At 35.6% G+C, this 23,777-nt stretch overlaps 1 protein-coding gene across 1 annotated transcript in view; it reads left to right on the top strand.

Annotated features, from left to right (window-relative positions):
- Positions 1-16,628, top strand: part of Rrp45 (exosome complex component Rrp45) — a 45,779-nt gene extending 29,151 nt beyond the window's left edge. Inside the window, exons 7-9 of the mRNA XM_071597085.1 lie at positions 6,951-7,032; positions 10,513-10,593; positions 16,373-16,628. Of these exons, the coding sequence (XP_071453186.1) occupies positions 6,951-7,032; positions 10,513-10,576 (146 nt within the window). The 3' untranslated portion in view covers positions 10,577-10,593; positions 16,373-16,628. The remainder of the gene's footprint in view (positions 1-6,950; positions 7,033-10,512; positions 10,594-16,372) is intronic.
- The last annotated feature ends 7,149 nt before the right edge of the window (positions 16,629-23,777 follow it).

The raw sequence follows: 23,777 nt of genomic DNA, 5'->3' as shown, positions 1-23,777 counted from the left end.
AACTTCCCAGTAGGACTACTTAAAAAATTAGGAAAATGGGGAAGGAGTGAGGAAGATTTTTTAAGGGTTCCATTTATGAGAGAGGAATTCAGCTAGAAGACAGATCAGTATTGATTAACATCCCAAAAACGGCAAAAGCAGCAGTATGCGAGGACCATTGGACTCTTTTAAGTTTGTTTTCACACACTGCATGCGTGTTACTTAAAATAATCTGATAAGGATCGAGAAGAGTGCTTACTCTTCACAAGATCATTTTGGATTTAGAAAGGGAATGGGAAAGATTGCTAGTTGAAAGATGCCAAAGTACAACATGGATGTATGTGTATGCATCATGGACTTTGAAAAGGCATCTGATATAGTTGGCTACAATCAATGAAAACTATGCAGATGATAGTAGCAGACTGGAGACATATGCAACTTATTTTTAACCTGTACATGTCTTAAGCTGCACAGGTGCAGACAGTGAATAGAGGATCTGGATGAGCAGTGATAGGTAGGAAAGTATGACTGCAGTGTCTTCGTATTATCTCCTGTTCTTATCACCATATAGTTTAAGGAAATGGTAAGCAAAGAATATGAAGGGCTAGAGTGAAAGTAGAGAGGGAACTCTTCAAATCGGTTATATTTGTGTATGATTGGGTGTTAGCCTTTCTGCCAAAGGGTTACAATCAATATTAAGCACTTTGCAGAATCAGTGTGATAAGTATGGGATGAGGCTTAATCATAAGAAAACAAAGGTAATGAGATTTTCAATAAATACAAAGATAAGATGATCATCATAGTTGGAACACTGAAACTAAAAAAGTAAAACAGCTCACATATTTGTGAAGTGCTTTGGGTGAGGTTGGGCAGAATGTTAGTGGCATAAAATGGAGAATATCGTTAGGTAAAGAATCATTTACTAGTGGTGAGAGTTGATGATTAGCACCTTAACTAAAGATGTCAAGAAAAGACCAGTGAAAACTTTAATATGGAGCATAGTTGTATATATGGTTCAGAAACTTAGTCATTGAGGGAGGAGGATAAGCATACATTGGTGGTCTACAATTGTGGGTGTAGAGTGGAATGGATAAAATAAAATGGACAAAAGGTAAACAAATGATAATGGTGTGGATGTAGTATAGAAGCAGAGATGAAGAAGAAGTTGGGATAAATTCGAAGAAGGCGGGACAAGTTGATGCAGGAGGTCCTTAGAGGTGATGGGGTCCTGAAGACAGTAATAGAGGGGAGAATGATGGGAAACAAAGGTAGAGAGAGGAAAAAAACAGGTATTTTGAATAAAATAAATGGAGGTTGATGGCATGTAGAGCCGGTAAATGAGTCATTGTAAAATATATTATGGAGTAGGAGGACATTTTGTGTCATGTCAAGTAGGACTTAGGAGTATAGTATTTTGTGTGTTCTGTGTAAAACCCACCCTTAAGCTGTTAGACTATTATGATTATTATGATCCAATATGTGTGCAATCAGTTGCGAAGGCTTGAAAACAATGCTCCGGACGAGTAGTTTGTGATTTTCATGCGAGGGCATTGGGTGTTTTGTTACAGACGTAGACCACGCATTGACTTGAATGGCAGGTTTTGCTGTTTTTGTTATCTTGTGCTGCAGCATGGAAACTGAAGGAATCATGAAGCTGATTGAAATTGTGAGAGGGATGGAAGTCCTAAACAATATGAGGCTTTGAGAACTGGGCATTTATAAAAACAGCAAGCCTACTTGCAAGAATTCCGTTGAAATAAGTTCCATTCGAGACATGGTTGAGTGCTATCAGAGGTGTTGAGTTTGATGACATCAATAACCATCAGTTATTAAAAGACAATAAATTTTTCATGAACATTCAAGTGAACAATAGGTGTAGTGGGCTCATGTAGTGGGCAATGTTTGATATTTTTGTTAAATATCTTAAAACATAGATTTTTAATTTTTGAAGAACATTAGGTACTTTCACAGTGAGTTTTGCGGTTTCAGCCTTAACTTCTAAGCTTTTAAAAAACCCTCCACTGTGCTCAAATTCTAAATGATTTCTCAACTGTACATCTTTCACAATGCACTTTCTTGTTTCTCTTTCACTACATCATTTCTCTAGTACATGTAGGAGAATAGCCTCATCAGGTTAAATCTTGGGGGAAACACTTTAGCCCCCACCACGGCAGACGGAGTTGGTTCATTATGTCCTGGTGAAGGTTTACTTTCTGGAGCACACAAGGTGTTATTGCCAATTCTTAGGGCCATTGAAGAGACTTCAAAAACTTCCCCGTGATTGTTTGTTTCTATGTCCTCCGACATCAAAGCATCTTCCGAAGAAACTGTGGGAGATGTCACAGCTGTAACTTCCTCGTGTCATCCGCATGTACATTTCAATGCAACAATTTCAGAGTGTAAAAACCATTCAAGGCGAATGATTTTTACACTCTGAAATTATTGCACCAAAGCATCTGTTGAAGTAGTAAATCAAGATAAATAATTGCCATGAGTACTAACCATATGTATCCAAGTAATTATGTTGGACCCATTTTCATTGTCATTTTTATTTTGCATCACATTTCTAACTCACATTCTCTGAGAGAATAGATTTTGAAGTGAAAAAACATGAAACAAATTTATGACTTAATTTAAGACTACATCAAGGAGCCATGATGGACAACTGCTGTTGCTAGTGTTTCTTTTTCTAATATCGACTCCTCATGTGCAGCAGTTCGTCAAAAGAAAAAAATCATCCTGAATGATGTGTAAAATCTGTCATCCTCTCTCAGGTGATGATATAAATCATTAAAGTCTCCTTTGGCCTCTCTTTCAATGTTAATGTCATCAGTAAAAAATTTTCTAATTCAAAGTTTTTCCTGAAAAAAATTCCAATCAGTTTGAGATAAATGAGGCAATATACAAGCAAAAGAGAAGGGCATCATGAAAAATTTTTTTTTAATTGAGATGGTTTATCTTTTGAAAATACCTATTTGGTTTTGGAATTAATATTCTACATTCCCCTCCGATGGAGTACATCCTTTACATTGTGGAAGGACTTGTGCATTCCAATGACCCCTAGAGCTGTCCTAGCAGGAGCAATGATAATTGCTCCTGGTGTGGTCACCCATGCCAGATAGGTCAAAGGCTAGGAGCCAGATAAAATGTAGTCTGTGCAGCGTCTGTTCCTTAGTCAGGCAGCTGCAAAGGCGTCTGATCACAGTGGGGTGGCCATTGTGTCATGTTAAAAACACTATTGAGGAAGGCAACAGGAAACCACTTCAATTATTATTCCCAAGAAGATAATGATGTACAGTGTAGAAAATTTGAGTCCTGGCAAGTACAGGATCACTCAGCCCAATCAGCAATGTGTCATGCCTGGCAGCGGGAGAGGCTAGGCTTCTGCAGTCGTCATCTCACAAAACCCTTAAAAAGGAAAACCGGCAGCAGCAGAAGAGAAGAGGCAGAAGAAGAAGACAATATTAGTTAGAGTAGAAATTTGGAATGTGGAGGATAGGAAAATTATAATATAAGAATAATAAGCCTGAGATGGAAAGAGGAAATATAGATATTTTAGGTCTATGGAAGGATTGAGAGGACTACTGGACTGATAGTTGTAGAGTAATAAACAGGAGAGTGGACAAGAGCCAGCAAGGGATTGCCATAATATTAAATAAAGAGGTTGGAAGAAGCATATTCAACATAGAGCAAGCCACAGTTAGAATATTACTAGTAGAGATAAAAGCAGAACTGACAAACTTGGTCATTGCTCAGGTGTACATGCCATCAAGCAATCATTAAGAGTAAGAAGTCAATAGGATATATAATCAGTTAGAGGACATAATCGCGTGTGTTCCTGCTGGAAAACATTTGATAGTGATTGGGGATTGGAATGCTGAAGAAGAGATGGTGATGAGGTGAGGGACTGCGCTTTAGGTACGATGAATGATTGTGGGGAGAAAGCAATTAAATTCTGTGGGAGACAGGGGTTAGTCATCACTAACAATTGCTTTAGACACCATAAAAGGTGTAGGTATATATGAAAATTGCCAGGTGACTAAGAAAGATATCAGTTATCACCAAGGTGCAATTTCCTAGAAAGAGAAAGGCAAAGCTTAGTATTAAAATAGGAAGGCAGCTGGAATAGTTCAAGTATCTCAGAAGTGTTTTGGACTAAATTGGCCAAAGTAGTTGGGAGGTAAAGAGAAGAATTGCACTAGGCAAAGAGGCTTTCACAAGGAGGGAGTTGATGACTAGGACGTTAAGATATTAAGAAAAGGCTCGTCAAAAATTTGATAGGGAGCGTAGTTATATACGGCATGGAAACATGGTCACCGAAGCAGGTGGATAGAGGTAGATTGGAGGCTTTTGAAATGTGGATGTGTAGAAGGATGAAGAAGGTGAAGTGGACCAAAAGGCAAACAAATGAGGAAGTACTAGGTATCACGGGCCAGGAGAGGGGCTTGTTGGGAGAGATAATGTAGAGGTAGGAAAAACAGATGACTGGCATATTGATCAGCAGTGGGATGTTAAAGATTGTGATAGAAGAGGGGAGGATGTCAGGCGAATGAGGTAAGGAGAGGAATGGGAAATGGATGTTGGATCGAAAGAAGGAAGTAAGTAGAGATGAAGAGGGACTTTTATGTAGTAGGATATTGGACTGTGTTTTTTTAGGAGTCACAAAATATTAATTTGGTAGTTTTGTCCATCCAAAACCTGCCTCAGTGGGTAGATTACTCAATAAAATATTCCATGTTCAGAGACATGAGATACCCTAATCTTTCCATTTCTTCATCATTGTCCAAATTGCCAACTGCTACAAGAAGGCATTTTTCTTGGATGTGTAACTGCTTGAAAGTTTGTAACACACTCAAATATGTGCTCTGTCTTTATTTGTATATAGTTCACTTTAGTGTGTGCTGATTAGCTCAGCAGAAGTTCATATTTGTGTCCTCATTCATGTCCTTCTTGGTTAGTGGAGGCTGTTATGCAATGCATGTGCTTCACAACAGGGGCTTCCAACATGGATTGAATGAATGGTTCATAATGAATGATTTGTTTTTATTAATGAAAACTAGAAAGTAAATGCCAAATATCTAAAATTTTATCTTCTTTACATTGTCCTACCTTTTACTCAATTACCATTATTTAAATATGTTCTACTTTAAGATTGTAACTTCAGAGTTTAATAGCAAAATTGTAAGCGGGTAATTCTTTTTTAAAATTCTGGAGATTTGGGAGATATGGAATGAAATTTAAACATGCATATTTGCTAAAAGTAAAGATGCATGCTGTTCCACAAATAATTATTTTATCCATAAATTATGTATTCACAACTAAAGTTCTGATTTGGTCGCATCTTTTTCATGTGAAGAAGGTGAAAAGAATTGCATGCTTATTTACCTCATTAATGTTGGGGGATAAGGGGTGGGAATGAAGAATTAGAATGGTGTTTGAGAACAGCTAGTGAAGGTTGTAGATATGAGAAGGATTACAAGGGTCTAGCCCAAGAAAGATGAGATGATTGTGTAAAATCCTGTTGTGGGAGCAGTGTAATACATCTGATTTCAAATCACCAATGTAATCTATAACAAATAAACAGCGGTATGCCCTGAGGATGGTTGGTAAGGTTGAGAATGAGTGAAACTCAATTAGGAACCTAAACCTTGTCATGAATTCTGGGCAGTGTATTGAGTGAACAGGATAAAATGTATAGGGTGTATTCTGACCTTTGGAGATAACTTGCCAGTTATGGAATTTACTGATGACAAATTAAATGGACACCTGGAAAATATATCCTTAATTTACAAAATGCAGCATTTAAATGGGATTACAATTATGTTGCTCACAGTGACAGATGAAACCTTTACAGGAATAATTGAATTAAGTAAACATTTTTTGCCACTAAGTGACCAAAAATTTCAAATCATTGTTCATTTTCATGTACTATAATAACCTGCTCTCTTGGTGGTCTGACCTCATCATTTGTTATTACCGTTTCAAAATTGGAAAGGTGGAAAAATTGTATCATTAGTATATTTGTATGATTTCATGGAGGAGACATAAGGTAAATGTTGACTGATTTCAAAAAGTTTTAAGTACGAATAATTTGGCAACTCTTGTGTATAGAACAAATCCAGTCAGGGGAAAATCAGTTATTTTCTGTATATCTTATACAATCTCTGTTGACCATTTGGAATTGCTCGGTATGTTGCTTGTACTTGTAACAAAAGGATGTGGTAAAAGCTCACACCAAATTTGCAAACTCTGTTTCTAAGAATTAAAGGAATGTGTAAATACAACGAAAGTTAGTCATTTACTTGTTGCTATGTCATATTTGTTCAACGTCCCACCTTAACCATGCAACCATACAACCTGCTGGTAGTATTAAAATATATACTTGCAATTAGATTTCAAAGTTAATTGATGTAATAAGATTTATATTGCCAAATCAAGTCCTTTGGAATACATCCCTCTGCCATCCTCCCATAATAGAAAGTATTGGACCGTCACATTTCATTTTGTAGGGACAGAAGTGATGGTAAATCCACAGTAGTATGTCTAGCTATTTTTTGTTGCCCTTAAAAATTGATTAAACAAACCATCAAAACTAAGGTGATGAAATAACGGAGTTAGCATTCAAGGAATAAATAAATCTATTACCGGGGACTGTTTCTCATAGCTACAAGTCAATTTACAAATCTTTGTAATTTATTCATGCAGAACTATCTGATATGGAATATTGATTTGATATGAAGATATGGTTTGTATTATATTTAAAATTGTGTTCAGGGGACTTCTAAATGGAATTTTACCATTTGAGAAATGGGCTCCAGAGTATAACATTGATGTTAACAGTTATAAACTTAATATAGGCTTTATCGTTAGGTACCTCTATGTAAATGTTTCAGTACTGCCTTGTACCATTTTTCAATTTGAGCTGTTTGTCTAATGAAGAATCTACTAATGTAAGCTAATTCTTCTTGCAGAGTTAAGTGGGAGTGAAGAAGATGAAGTGGTCACTTTGGAGCCTAAGCAAATGAATCTTGACCCAGACTTGTCAGATAGCATGTGAGTACTTTTGCCTTAAAATTCAGTTTAATAACTTCAAAAAAACAAGTTGATTTGGTATGTATATCACTGAGATGATATGTTTTTAGGTTAAAAGATGCTTTCAGAGAAATTCCCTTGAGCCACGTAATACCTTTGCCAAAAATTATCATGGTTGTGATTAATGTCCAAAGTTTTCAGTTTGCAGCATTAAACAAATATCTCCCAACACCCTTTTTAGGATAAAATGTTATCAGATTGATGTATCCAAATGTGAATTTAGATGAGTTATTAACACACAGGATATGATCAGAACAGGAACAGGTTCCATGAAAATAATGAATGCATTTTTTTTGGAATGAAAGGCATCTTAGTACAGCCTAGTGTTTTTAACGAATTCACTTTTTCCTTGTATTTAATTTACCCTGGAGTGTTTTCCTTATTTCATGTTATCCGTCTGCACAGTTTGTTCTGTCAGACAGCCTTAAGCCATGGTGTCTGATCTAAAAGATTGTGCCAGATCAATTGAGGATCAGACAGTCATTTGAGATCCTTTCTCTCATGATTTATTATCATCCTCTACATGGTGATATTGCATAATACTGCTTGTTTTTTTTATCTCTTAAAATTCTAAGTATATATCCCATGAATTTAAAGTTGTTTAACCTCTGCTTTTTGATATAATGTAATAAATTTCATTTGAATGGAATGATCCACAAAATAGTCTCATTTAAAATATTGACTATTTGAAAAATTCATGGAAAATATTGTTTCAGACAAAAATCCAATGCTCTGGCTTTTACAAGTCACAGTAAGAGATTGGGTACTGTAAAGAGATTATTATTGTTGTTGGTGATATACTGTTTTCAGTAGGTTTTGGATGCACCCAAAGACTAAACAACAATAAATTTATTTGTCTCTGACAGTACAATGAACTCTTTTTCCATTCCAAATACTTCCTACGTCCCATCATTCCACCAAATGTCTCCCCCTAGCTCTCTTGCTAAATGTTCCCATTTATTTCAGTCAGAATTATCCCATCCTCAATCAAATTATTTCATCCTTTCCTGCCTCCGTAGAACTTCTCCCATTAATCTTCTCTCCTTCCTGATTCTACTTAGTCCCTCACCAATCCTTTTCTTTTCTGTCCATTATACCTTCACCATCTTCTCCACACTCACATTTCAAAAGTCTCCCTAATCTATACCTATCGTCTTCCTTCCATCACCATGTTTCTGCGCCGTAAAAAAATGACCTTCCATATCAAAGGTTTCACTGATAGTTTCGTATTATCCTCATATTAAACCCTTCCTTGTAAAAGCTCATTTGCCTAATAGTTGTACAAGCTTCCTCTAATGTCCTTAGTACTTGACCTGTTTTTGTCATCTCACATTAAAGTTTAAGGTAGCCTTCCACTTTATGGAAAACCTCATAGTGTTTGTTTTGTTTACATTATTCTCATCCAGTATCAATGAATCTTAATTTTCTAATGCACTCAGGAAGTAACTCATTGGCTGAACTTAATCACCTGCAAATTTAACTGATTTGATGAATTCTTTACTGATTTTGTCTTATCCATTCCTTCCCATAGCTCTTTTATCATTTCTCCTGCATATACCTTGAGAAACTCAGAAGTAATGGACACCTCTGTCTCACCCCTCTTCCTAAAACTGCCCATCCGGACTTGCCCATCTGGAAGTTCGGATGGGCAGTTAGGGATACACAGGTAGCGGATAAGTCAGCTATCCCTCCAATCTACTTTTTTTTGCTATATATTCATTAATTCTATCCAATTAACTCAATTAAATTCCTTTTTGAAATCTACAAACCAAACAAATACATCCTAATTTTATTTTATATTCCTCTCTATTGGTGACTTCATTACTGTAATGGCATCACACGTGCCTCTTCCCTTCCTGAACCGCTCATCCCCTAAGTAATCATTTCCCCTCCTGTCCATCCTCTTACTAATGATTCTCAGAACCACCTTAGCTGCTTGTGAAATCAAACTTTTGTAATCGTTTTGTAATCATCACATATGCTTGCCTTTTCCCTTATGCAATGGGAATTAACACTGATTTTATGAAATTTTCCCGACAAATTTTTTCCCGATAAATGCTATGAATTAACCCATAAAAATTTTCTGTTCCACATTTTTCTAAACCCTGAAGTAGTTCCATGAAAATGTTGTCTATCTTTACTGCCTTGTTTTATTTCAATACTCTTAATGCCCATTCTATCCCACCATCAAGTAAACCAGGACCTAAGCTATCCCCATCTGTGCCTCTTTCTATGTCTAACCTTTCGGCCTAATATTTACTCTGTATAGATTCTCTATAAGTATTCCTTTAATCTCTTTTGAATATTTCCGAGTTAAATTAATAATTTACATAGTGTGTCTTTGATAATGTGCACTGATTTTTACTTCTTACTTCCTGTCAGTGCTTTTACCTTCCTGAACAAAATGCCAATTTCACCCATCATTTGTAAACTTTCCATAGCCTTTCACTGCATCTTCAATCATGCTTCTTTCACCCAATTAGTTTTTCGCCTTAGGTAATTTATCTCTTTGTACTTTGTTTCTTCTCATGGGAGTTTACATTTTCCCATTATCTTCTCTCATCTATCTTTGTAATCATCTCATCTGCAATCCATAGTTTCCTTGTCTTTTTTCTGTTCCATATAGTTTCATGTGTGGCTTACAATTATCCATTATTCTTCTGTTGTACCCTTCTCACTGTTATCACTCATAATTTTCTTTAATACCTAACTAATAATATATTACTGTGACCTTTCTGAAACCTCAGGCATTTTCCATTTATACCTAGGTATCATTTTTTCTAATCTAATAATGATAATATTTGTATTCACCATAAGCATGTACATGATGCATTGCTGATATAATTCAACTCAATTTTTTTATGGAAATTTGTGTTTTCATGTCCAAAATTTGACCCTAAAATTTAGTTGAGTGACTATGACTCTATGAGTCTTCAAACCCTTTTCTACTGAGCTCTCTTGTCTCATTGTTTTGATGCTATGAGAAAGTTAGAGTGGTATAAATTTTGTCCACACTGATTACATAATTGCTCTACAAATTGGAGCCTTAAATTGAATGACCAAGTATTTTACGTCTGCAATATATCTTCGATATATGTTTCACATTGCTCTAATCATTGTGCATTGTTCCCAGTTGCTGAAACCAATTGCCTCCAGAATTAATGAATGGCTGAACTACCATGCCTTAGGTCCTTTCAGCCTCGTTATAATATTTTTCAATGTAGCATTTGTTTGAATGACCAAACCTTCAATGGTGGTCAAAGAAAAACTCTTCAAAAGAAAAAATAGATTTCAGGCAATTTTTGCACTCATTTTCAGTAGTCCCCGTCATGGATATTAATAAGAAAGTTCAGTTGGTACTTCACCATCATGATGGTGAAGTCCATGAATTTTGATGCATGTAATTCTTTATTAATGTATTGTTACTTATTAAATTTGCAGGGAAGAGTCTGATGAAAATTCAAAACACACAAAGAAGAAGAAAAAGAAAACAACACAGCAGTAAATAAGGTTAATATTGAAGTAAGTTCCAATTAATAATGATGCATTCTGGTTTCCTAACATTTAAAATTGTGTAATCAGAAAAATGGCACGATTTCTTACTGTGATAGCAGTCCTGGTCTTTTAAAATTAACCTGGTAACGTATGGCCAGAAAATCAGCTGTCACTAACTTGTTTACTTAAGCATTATGTGACCAAATGTTTTTTTATTAAGGAATTGGTATTATATATCTACATAGAGTAAGTATTTTTCATTGTGGCAATAGTACCTTCCTTGCATAATGTGTGAAATGTCTTAATTATCTATGTTTCTATTGATGCCATTTTAAAAATTTCTGAAGTACATCATTGGTAAGGGCTGGAAAAGGTGAAAGAAAGCTAATGAATAAAATCAACCGACCTCAGAGCAATGAAACAAAGATTCTGCATAGAATTGGTAATCCATGCCATGTTCCCAGTCCTAATAGACTTCTGAAAGTGAATAGTTGAATGTTATGCATCCTATTTATCCTTTCTTCTGTGTTTGAAGTCAATGCCTTGCCGTCCCAGGAATGCCAATAACAAAGATGGGTTCAATTTTTGGGAATGTTAAATTGGAAATGTCATAGTATTCTGTGGTGCTACATTCCACAATCCTATATGTATATACTAACACTTGTAAAATCTACTTCCTTGAGAAGTAATGGGACTAACATCTGAGTAGTAACAGATAAGTAAATTCGGAAAATATCCAATAGAAAGTTTTTGCTCAATTACCAAATGTTATGGAATTAACTAGAAAATTGTTTTTTTATTTGGATGTATCATGGGCATGTTAAATTGTTAAATGTATTAAGAACATTAATTATTGCTATTCTGACTCTCATTCAGCCAAATTTGGAGGAGTACTGATTGAAAGAAATGTATAATACAGCCAAGGTTGTATAAGTACGATGTGTGGAATTTTGAGGCTATTAAGAAAGAGTGTGAACAAGGAACATGTTAAAAAAGATTAGAGTAAAAGGATAGGCAACTTATCCACAACCTGTACCTTTTTCTGTGTAGCGCTCAAGTGTATTTTGTTAGGCACGGCTTAAGACTATTCAATCAATTATCAGCCATGAATTTCAATGTATACAGAGAGGAAATGGTAAAATTGGCAAGGAAAGAAGTGGAGATAGGAATGAAAGTTAAGTGGGGAATAAGTAAAATCAGATTTGTGGTCAGTCAAAATTTAGTTAGCCTGTTTTCAAAGGATTCAATGGGTTACAATTGCTGAGTGTATAAAAAAATCAGTGTGATTGGCATGGGATGAAAATCAATTTAAATATTAAAGGGTAATGAGGTTTTATAAAAACAAAAAGTCTAATTTAACTGTTTAAATTAGAGGGCATCAACTGGAGTGGGTGAAACAGTTAACCTATCTTTGAAGTGTTATGGACCAAGATCGTTGGAGTAGTAGGGACATCAGGAAAATAATTTCTTTAAGCAAATAAGCTTTTACAATGATTTAATTGATATCTGGGATGTTGAGGAAGGATGTTGGGAAAAAATCAGTGTGAACTTTGATTTGGAGCATAGTCTTGTTCATTATGGAACCATAGCCATAGAGGCAAGAAGATTGGTATAAAGTGAAGACTTTTGAGATGTGGGTATGGAGAAGGATGGCAAAGATAAATTTGACCAAAAGGAAAATAAGGAAAGACATGGTTGGGAGAAACCCAAAGGAGACAGGAAATAATTATTCCACATAATAGTTCTTAAAATATGGCTTGGGTTTAATATAAAATGTCACCATCCAATGATCAATTGAGGTGGGAAAGATGGATGCAAAGCATTTTGATTTGCGGTGGAATGTGACTGTGGTAGAGGGTGGAATATTAGGCTGTGGAGCATTACGGGAAGGAAAGGAGTAGGCAGTAAGAAGGGAGGTATAAATATGTGGAATTGAAGAAAAGTTTATGTTAGGGTACGGCATCAAGTTGTCTGTTTCCATTGCAACTTACCTTTAAGTGTAGGCTGTGTAATATTTAGGGCTTGTTTACATGAGATACCAAATCCTGCATTATTAAAAAATGAATTGTTGATGATGGCAAACCCTAGTTGTTCTTAGAAGCTAACTTAAATGAAATAAGGGATTTTTAGCATGCTTAAATACCCTTGGCAAATAAGAAAGTAAAAGGGGAATATTCTCCATTGGCCATGATAAATTTTACCACCAAACGTGGGAACACTACTAAATGATGTGCTAAAACAAAAGAAAGCAACAATATACAACTATACTTATAAGTTATAAAGTAATATACTGCATAAGTGAAAAGAGCAAGCAAGTGGTGGCAATAATGTTGAACCAAAAAGGAGTGTAATGTACACAGAGCTGATAAGCGGTAGAGTATTAATAGTATGAGGCATGCTTAGAAAGTTAGTGTACTAGATTTTTATATTTTTATAGAAAAAGGGTATTTGAAAAAAATCGCAGGATATTATTGATACACTTGGCTTATTTTCCATTTAGTCGCCATCCTGTTCAGTGCATGTGGTGAGCCATAGCCCAAGCTTCTTTATGCCCTCCTCTAAGAACTCTCCCACCAGCTTCTTCCCTCACTTCAGAACCTCTTTCTGCACCTGCCCATCGGTGGAAATTTTAATTCCACCAATGTGTGCCTTCAGGGATGTGAAAAGATGATAATCTGAGGGTGTCACGTCGGGTATCAGGCGGTTCAAAATATGCCAACCAAATGAGTCCAAGAGCACCATGGTGGCTAAGGCTGTGTAAGGATGGGCGTTGTCATGCAACAAGCGTAAATGGACTCAGATCACAATTTAGCAATTATGAAGTATAGTGTCCAACACAGAAAGATGAAACAGAGAAGATGGTTTAGAAAATGGATTTTGGAAGCATTTTGGAAATAGCAATATTATGGATTGGCACAGATTTAGGAAAATCATGATAAATGTAGTTTCCTGCGAAGGACTGCAGATTACGATCATTATTTAGTATTGATGAAGTGTAATTTCAGATTCAAGAGGATAAAATAGAGAAGACAGTTGAAGAAATGGAATGTAGAAGTATTAAACAGAGAGGTTAAATGAAGAAACTCAATTGGAATTGTTGTTTCCATTATAGGGGTCCCCAAAAGAACCTCAGAAAGCTAACCATTTTATTTTCAGACTGTGTTTGTGCCTTGAGATTATCTTTAGCTCCATGCCTTTAAGATAAGGCTTTTATTGACTTTTCATTAACTAATGAAATGGCATTCGTGTTTAGTTGCTTTCCTTTATTTCCATATGTTACTAAGCATTGCTCTCACGAAAGGGAAGTAACAAATAAGTCAAATAAATAAATGTGTTTCCACTGAATAAGATTTTTCATTGGGACTAGTAGTACAAGGGGGCACATATGTATAAATCATCAAGAGATAAGGTTGGGTGGAGAATTAGGAGGGTGGGGAAACAGGTAAGCATTGATGTGGGGAAGGGGGGGAGGATAAGTTTATAGTGGCTAGTCATTGGGCCCATGGGGGGGTAGGTCATAGTTGGTTCCCTGGAGCTATTAGCAGGAAGTAATTGAAGAATGTCTACATGTAGGAGGGAGGAGTGGAAAGGGAAAAGATCGTCATTGGTAATGGTTTCCTTCTTCCATACACAGGTAATATGGCCAATTGTTCTCAGATGTCCATCCATGTCCCTTTCGTCTCTTTGTGTATCATCTGCTGCAAAAATATAGCAGGCAGTGAAGAAAAAATTGTTCAAATTGAAAAAAAACAACACTCAATAGACAACAAAGAAACTTTTAAGTCCTAAACCTGTCCCCCAGCACCTTCCAAGGTAAGAGTCATCAATTTGTCAAATCATCAATTCAAGCCACAAGAACTAAAAACATAAGAATAAGATTTTTAATATTCCTCTTACTTTTAAAATGGTGAGAAGGATTTAATAGATGTCATTGTTAATTGGGAAGTTGCTGTAAGGAAGGAACACCATATAATTGTCTTTGCATCTAATCTAAGCTCAAATCTGAGAACCAAAGGAAATATCTGAACCAAAAACCCACTCATTCAACCAGAGAGTTCTCCACCTTCAAAACCATTTCAAAAACCTAACTTGAAGTTGACCTGGTTGCCATAAACACAGATAAAAGGCATTCTCTGGTAGTTATGAATATTTTATTTACAATTAAAGTGTTTGGTTTTTATAAAAGATAATTGCATCCAAGTGTTTAATGAAGATCTTACAGTGAAATTTTAGAAAGAGTGTAACGCCATGGTTTCCAGCATAAACGCTATCCTCAATCCCATGGAAAAGTGGGAAGTAATAATGAGGATACCTATTGCTTCCAGGTTTTATGGCTTTCTAAAATTCACAAACCTGCCTTGTTGTTTCTGGCATCGGTTCCCCAGCACTTACAAGGTTGGTCAAGCGTAAATTTATGGAACAATTGAAGTTTCTTGTCTTGCCCAGAATAAAAAATGTACTGGCTGATGCCTTGAAGGGTCCCTGCCAAAGAAGTCCTATCTAGTATATTTTGACATTGTGAATCTTTTCACCTGTGTCCCAGAAGTGGAAGCATTTCAGTACAGGCAGGTGATGTGCTGTATCAAGACAAGGCACCAAAAAATATCTGTGATGAACTAACTGCCCCAATGAGTGTGTGAATCAACCAAAATTACTTCATTTTCAATGGTTACTTCTATTTACAAATGGATGGCTTGGCCTTAGGATCCCTGTTATCATCCTTGTTTTCCTAAATATGTTTGAAGAGCCTAGAGAGGAAATTATTAAACAGTGAACACCCCATCCAGAAATGTGTGCACTCTTGATTCCTCTATGTGGGTGATAAATTGTGTCTATGGCCGGAAACAAAAAGACAACTGGGGAACTTTTTAAGTCCCATAAACTCCCTGAACAAGAATATTAAATCCGCCATCGAGATTCAAGAAAATGTTACATTAAATTTCTTTGAGCGAAGTATCTCAATTAAAAACAGATAGCACAGTTAAGCTATTTACAATAAACCCACATGCACAGGCCAGGTCGTCCACACCTCTTCAAAACATCCAATAAGCAAAAAATTAGCACTGTTTCATAGCATTATTCACCAACAGCTTTTATTAAAGAAATAGCTATTGTTAAAAAATGGCAGTAGCCAGGAGTTACACAGATCAGATCATAGTTGACTTACTAGCAAGAAAACAGAGGAAATTAAAGTTTCAAGAAATTTATGCCTTCCATCCCACAGAACAACAGTGTGTTGCATAAAATAAACAGGGCAGGGAAATGACCTCATTATAGACTTTCACTTCTGAATAGCCTTTTACAAAGAATAGAATTTAAAAAGCCTTCTCCGTTCAGTGAAAGATCATGTGGGGATTATTCAGCAGAGTGAAGTTTACCACCTCAAGGGACATCAATGGACATCCAAGAACAATTGGCCATATTAACCTGTGAATAGATGAAGGAAACCATTACCAATGATCATCTTTTCCCTTTCCACTTCTCTTTTCGAATAGATATTCTGCAATCACTTCCTGAAAGAGCTCCATTGAACCAATTAATGACCTTCCCCCCGCACGGCTCCATTGAATAGTAACTGTACACTTACCCCCTTCTCTCTCCTACTCTCCTGTCCCACATTAACACCCACCTCTGTCCCCTTGCATCATTCTCCACCCAACCTCACCTCTTTCTTGTACAAGTCCCAATGAAGTGGAACTATTGCAAATGACTTCAGCTGCCAGTCACTTCCCCTGATAGCTACTACTCCTTGAAATAAGGAGACTGTATTTATTATGTGTATGTACTAATTGGTTATTTTTTATAGGTATTGGAAGAGTATTGCTCCAAGAAAGGTACATTCAGACCATGGAAGGTCACTACAATGGGTCATGTGCTGGCACAAATCCATGCAACAGTTGACCCCAGGGAAAATCCATGGCCATTAAGATCAGCCACATCATGCTGCTGTATTATTGATGGTAGGAAGTATTTTATCTTTATGTTTGTCTTGAGGAAGAATCACTATGAGTAAATGAGTCTGCTATTTTGTGATGTGTATTGTTGATCATTAAAAGTTTGTTGTGGAAAATTTTGCTTTGTATTGGTTTTTTTTATTTTTGTCTTCAGAATTCTTCCCACATTTTATGTATGCATGGTTCATTCACTTTGCCTCTCTGGTGCCAAGTTTTCACTAGTGATTATAGAACTTCAGCAGTATCATGTTTGATTGTTGGGAAGTAAAAAAGAAGGGCATCCGTTTACCTGGAAATCCTGTCAAAATATCTTAGACTATATGTTCTGTGAAGTATAGGGAAGCCTTTTGCTATTTTATAAAATGGCCTGGAATTTCACCAAGTCATTCTTCTCATTTTATGATAAATGTGGTAGATCCATTGAATGCACAATGGACTGCCAAGTCCAAAATTAGTACTTAGTTAAAAGTCAATGAAATGATGATGAGTATCTCATTAATCTCTCATTTTCTTAACTAATGTTACTCAGTTGGAAAAAAAATAGTGACATCCCTCTGCATGGAGTATACAAAATACAGGCCATCAACACTCATTCTTTGCCGCATATATGTACATAGGTAGAGAAACATGGTCTGGAAAGGGAGTGAGGGAAAAGCAATTATAGTTGATTATACTTCTACAGATTTTTCACTTTTCTATTTTACAAAATATCATTTGCAGTAGGAACTTGCGATCATTACAAAATGAGTACATTTCAAGTGCAGGATCCTCATTGACTTATTTAGAGCATTATAGATAATGGATAATCTGTCAAGCTTACTAATTGAATCCAAAGGAATATGTATTCTCTACAGCTCTCCAGATTATAAGAAAGATGAAAGGATAGCACTTAAGAAAATATTTCAAGGCCTAAGGGCAGCCTAGAGATAGGTTAGGAGTGTCTAGAAAGTAAAGGAGGTAGGATCATGGAAGGGGAGAAATTGGATTCAAAGGTTTTGAAAGCTTTTGGCAGAAGAAAGAAGTACATGAAAGGATAGTAAGTCTGGGAGATTTTATCAGTGGTCATGGAGGGATGAGAGACAAATGTGTTTGGATGCAGGGTTTTGGGAGCATGTTTTTGGTGAAGAGGAAGTAGGGGAAAAGTTCTTTACTGGGGGTAAGGTATATTCTTAAAGATAAATAAATTATGGGATTATCATTGTGACTTTGGCTTACCAATATTAATTTATGAAAAATGTCTGCATATTCATTCTGTAGCTTGGAACACTTGTATTGCATTAATCCCCACAAACTCAACTTGAGATAAGAGGGTGGCTCGGTGAGGTAATAGATTTACACATTCAACTATGAGAGATCTGATATTGACGAGAGATTGGGGAAATTCCCTAATTTTTTCCCAGAGCATTCTGGCATGGTTTTGATTATTGCCTGGAATTTTCCAAGCATATGTATGTTTGGTTATATGTTCATTTGTACATATGTGTACATAAATATTATTATTTAAACTTAAATGTGCAGACAGGCAATGTCAGGTGGCACACAAGTCCCAAGTATCATAATCAAACTTGCCTTAGAAAAAAAAATAAAATGGAATATCATGTCATTAATCAATATCACAAAAAATAATAATTAAAATCAGTCAGTAAAAAAATACTCTTAAAGGAAACTTCCAAACACATCTCTAACATAAAAAAAAGAAAATCCTAAAGCACCCTATTTTTAAATAAAAATTATCTCTCTTGCCCTGCTGAAAAGGTATTGTAATCATAATAAAATGTTTCTTTTTGATCATGAATCACTATATGGAAGATGTCCAAGTTGATAATCACTTTTGATATCTGCATGTAGACAAACTACTAACTTCAGAGCTTCGATGCACACTGATCAGAGGATGATTGGTGACAATGCTATGAGGAAAAATCTGAATTCCTTCAATCTTGTATCAAAATGGTGAAAAAAATTTAAATTTACTATTTCTTCTCACTTTATGGCAGATGTTAGTTAAATGACTCACACACTGACCGCGATCACTAACATTTTAAAAAATCAAAGTTAAATTGCATAAAAAACAAGGATGGTTTGAAAAGACTATGAATAAATAAAAACTACTCAATTTTTTTGGTTCAGACAGTTTTATTTTTCTACATAGTCTCCTATAAGGGTTATCCATTTCCTCCAATGCCGCTCCAGTTTGTTTTTACCTTCCAAATGCTGTGATTGTTCCAAATCTGTAACATGAATACTTGTTTCTGCAATCACCTTCTATTTTGAATGAAATCTCCCCACTAGCAAATTCTTCTCATGAGGGAGCCAAATCTGATGAATAAAGAGGATGAGAAACATGGAATTGTAACTCCTACAATTTTTCAGCCATAATTTGAGAGGAGTGAGCTGGTGTGTTTTTTAATGGAACAGGACTTTTTTGTGGGTCAGTCATGAACGTGATTCTTGCCGCTTGGTTTACAAATGTACTTTTTGAACTAACCTCATATTACAAATCTCCGGACCTTTATGTTATACTGAGAAATTGACATCCATCTATCTGTTAGGGAGAGAAATAGCCGATGGAGTTAGAAAATTATTTGAAAAAATCATAAGAAATTGATTTAATATTGCAACTATAATAACCATGGATGATTTTAAAGCATTGGTGGGCTTCATCAATTAGTGCCATGCTCATTTTAATAGTTTATGGAAGATTTTGTGTTGCAGTAATAGTTTAAAAATGTTCCATAGCAGAACTACACATCTTTGTGTAAACACGCGTAGTTAAACCTTAAAGCAGCATGCAGTGTGGATTAATGTTATCTACTTCTTTTATAATATGTTGTCACACAAGAACTGCGATTTAATAAGAGATTTGCCATGAAGCAAACAGAAAATCTATCATTATTTATCATCTTATATGGTCATTTGCTTTAAGTTTCTCCATATTAAGACTTCCTCATTTAATTTTTTCCTTAATATATATGTACACTTTTTCCTTTGTGTCACACTTAATTTTGAAGAGGTATTTATTAAGGTAATGTGCACTAGGTGTGACCTTAAAAGAGCATATTTCACTTTCTAAATTTTTCTAATTTAGCCACAGAAGAGAAACTTGATGATGAAAATTTTTGGTAATCACAAAGCACATTACATTAAATGATTCTTTACCATTTTATCTGATTTTTAAAAAGATGTTATTTGTTACTAATCATGTCAAGGGTTACAATTTCCCCTATGAACAGGGAAATGACATCCTATAATTATTCTGAGTCCTCTGCTTCCTTCAATATTAAAGTGGAGTAATTGTAATTTCTTCCAATTATTAGATTTACAATGCATTTCAAGGTACCATTTTTTGTTGAGCCATTCTTGTGATAATAACTTTTTTAAGGAAATTAGATGAAATTTTCTAGAAACATGAATGTTAGAGTGGGAACAAAAGGATATGTTATTGAAAGAAATACTAAACAATTATAAGTGCATAATTTATGTTACATTCTTGTAAAGAAACTTAACTTAAGAACTGATAAACAGAAACTGTACTGCACTTGCCTCAACAGTTATAACTACATGGTCATGACAAGGAAAATGCATTCTCCTCCCCTCTCAAGAAAACAAAATGTAATGTTCATTTTTACAATTTCATTTAAAAATAAATGAATCAAGAGATAACTTGCATTATATTTTAAAACATGCTCATTCTAAAATAAACCACACCTAAATACCAGATACAGCCATTAGATGAGCTGAGGAATACCTTTTATAAGCATGTACGTGTTAGTCTACCTTGAAAGTCCCATTGAGATTTTCTGTTAATGCACCAGTGAGGGAAATCTCACATTTTCCATTGTCATGACCCCTCTCTCCTTTCACTTTGTCAAGCTTTCTACAGTGCAGCAACTCCCTACTTGGTGCACACCTGACTTGTCTAATAGTGTATATGTCTCTTTCCCCATGGAGAGGGAGCTACCAAGACTTTCTTTTGCTGGAATAAATCCAGGAACATCCATCCATTCATTGGGAAAAGGGCAGGAAAGTGAAGCTTATTACTTTACGCTGTTGGGTTAACCCACATTACTCCGTCACCCACTTGTAAAGTCTTGAAATTTTCTTTTTATTGATCATATTTGGTCAGACACATTCAGCTGACTCTGACTTCAATGTGAGGTGTGTGCATTTTGAAAGATGGTGCTTACAACAGCATTATCATGGTCATTTTTAGTTGTGAATTTATAAAAAATTAGTAGTTATCTAAAAATTGCTGATAAATTGTCTTAATGCAATCACAATTCAGCTTAAAGTGAAACATTAGCTCTTGAAAGTTGCAGTTTATAAAGGTAATAGAGCCAAAACTTACATTTGCTCAGAGCTTGGAATATAAAATGCAGTCCTATCCAAAAATCAAGAAAACATATTTGAACCAAAATCATCTTATTTGCGGCAAATGTGATGGTATAGGTTGCCTCTTTAGTTTCCAAGTTTTTAATTGAGTTCAAATCTAATTCTGGATGCTCAGAGCTCTTTAAGGTGAGAAGTGAGATTAAAGTGGACAATTTTTAACTTGTCGAAACAAATTAACCACTTTTCAGTTTTTTAATGCTGATGAAACCATTTCCTCTCTGTATTACAGAAATACTTTCCCATTTATAAATGAGTAGTGTCCTGGTGGGAAAAATCAAGAGTGATTAACTCATTAGTCATTTTAAACCCATAAATACCCATAAACTCATTCATGAACATGTAAAATGATTTTATAATTTTTTTATATTGTTTTAGACACATGGTGGATAATTACATGGTTTTAATAGAAAGCATCTCAAAACTTATTGGAAAAAATAGATTTATTTCAGATTTTGCAACAAAGCTTCAAAATTCTTTAAAGTACATCCCTTGAGCATCAGCACACTTATGCCAATGGCTTTCCCATGACTCAAAGGCTCCCTGGTAGGTGGATTCCAGAAGATTCTTAAGGATACACGTGCATGCTTTGTTGGTGGCAATTAGGGCTCCGTGGTGGTGTCCCTCTGAGGGAAGATTTCAATTGTGGCAATAGGAAATAGTCTGCTGGTGCCAAGTCAGGACTTGAAGGAGGTTGGGGAATCATCACATTGCAAAAGGTCTTTGCAACCAGACACTCTCCTCAGCTTTTGATCATCTGTCAAGTTCTTCGGGACGAATTTTGTGCATCTTTTGCATAGCCAAATTTTCAGTGATAATGGGGTGTATTGTCATCTTGTTAATGCCATTACGATCTGTGATCATGCACCCACTTAACCAACAGTCTGAATATTATGGTAAGAGTCGACCCTAGCCATACTCTAATAAATAGGCAAAGGATGGGTGTGGGAAATTAGAAAAGATATATGCAGTAAATCAATAAAAAAATATAAAAAATAACTGAAAATAAAACAAATATACTAAAAATAAATAGATAACGGAAATGGTTTGAACCAAAATATGTCTGGCTTAGGTTTACTAGATAGCATTGACCCTTGCCCTTGTCAAAAACTCAGCAGTCGGACTAACAAGAGAATTATCTCTGTGCCAGCGGCCTGCCGGTCACACATAATGAAATCATGTACTCTCTACCTTGGATATACTATACAACATAATTCCTTGCTAGTCCCAAGCACTCACACTCAACCAGGGCTTTCGAGAGGTTTCCCTCTGTGCCAGGGGCCCACCAATCACACGTAGTGAAATAAAATTAAAAATTATAATAATAATAAATGAAAATTAATCATGCACTCTCTAGCTTGGATGTACTATACAGCGTTGATCCTTGCTAGTCTCGAGCACTCACACTCAATTAGGGCTTTCGAGAGGTTTCCCTCTGCGCCAGTGGCCCGCCAATCACTCACTTGCTTGGGTATGCGAAGACGCCTTAACCCTCGCAAATCTCACTCACAAGTCTACCGTGGAATCTCTTCCGACGTTAGTAATGTGACTCGTACTTTGTGGAAAGGTAGGGGAAGTGCCCAGAAGCTTGACACAGTGCTTCGACTGCAAAGCAGTTCTCTTCAGAGAAGGAATTGTCACACAGTCTGAATTGCCCAGTCTTCACGCACACGTCAGGAATAAAATGTTGCCAAACCTTGTAACGTGAGTTCACTTATTTAACAAATTGCTATTTTGTATAATACAAATAAAAATTTGTGAAGGTGTGAGAAAGTATACATTCTTACCAAAGTAGCTCAAAATGGCACAAAATGTTGCTATCCAAGTCACATGGCATGAAATTCACCGAACACAAAGTGTATGGTTTGGTACCAAATATTTCATTTTGACTGATTTCCACTTTTCTTCTTGCTTATTAGTTTAGAAACAGTTAATGTGGTGTAAAAGATTAATATTTTTCTCTGGACAAAATGTTGTCTCTCTTTTGTATGATACATTGGTAATAAAGGGGGTCCCAATGGGTAAGGAAAAATTGTTATCCTTCTTTTATTCATGAGTCATGATTGGTGGGTCTGTTGGCTCTTAGAATCCCTGATAAACCAATAGCTGAACCACCTGAGCACACAATACATGTTCAAGATAGGAATCGAACCTGTGACCCTTTGGAGTTAGCAAGCAAGTGCATTCACCTGATTAACAATACATGTCTGGTATTGTATTGTGCAAAGTTAGTAATCTGCAATAATTAAGTTTTGTGGATTTATCAATACTATTGGGGCCTATTTATTTCAGTATAATCGTATTCTATTGGAAGTGATTGGCATTTAATATGATAATATAGTTTTTTTGTAAAATGTTGCTATTACATTGCTTAATAAATAAAACACACTTATGGTCTTGTCAACACATTTTTATTTTGCTTGCTTGTCACTTTTGAATAAAACATAAAATGTAGCTGTTATATTCAGCATGGGGCCTTGTAATATCCCGGATGGTTTTCCAGTGAATAGGTCTTCACATGTTGAATCTTGGTCCATGTAATTGGAGGTTCTGTCATTCAGATGATTTTTGATGTCAGGTGTTCTTTGACAAGAGCTATTTCACAGTTCTACATCATTTATTAATTAATTATTGATCATTGGTTTGAAAGGGAAAATGTAAACTCTTTATAATGTATGTATTTCAATTTCTGGAAGATCAAAGCTGTTTAGATTTGGTTATAATCTAGGAGAGACCATAGGTTAAAAAATTTGTTGGGGTCCCTGATTTTGATTGCATGTTTTTTTGCTACTGCCACATATGTACATGCCCCTGTACTACACTGGGATCTCACATAACTGGGTGTACTAAATATTCTGAGAAGTTGGTTTT

Source organism: Hetaerina americana, unplaced genomic scaffold (genome assembly GCF_022747635.1).
Source record: "Hetaerina americana unplaced genomic scaffold, ioHetAmer1.1.p SCAF_8, whole genome shotgun sequence".
NCBI lineage: Eukaryota > Metazoa > Arthropoda > Insecta > Odonata > Calopterygidae > Hetaerina > Hetaerina americana.
Note: the sequence above shows the minus strand (reverse complement) of the source record. Positions and strands in the feature narration are given on the sequence as shown.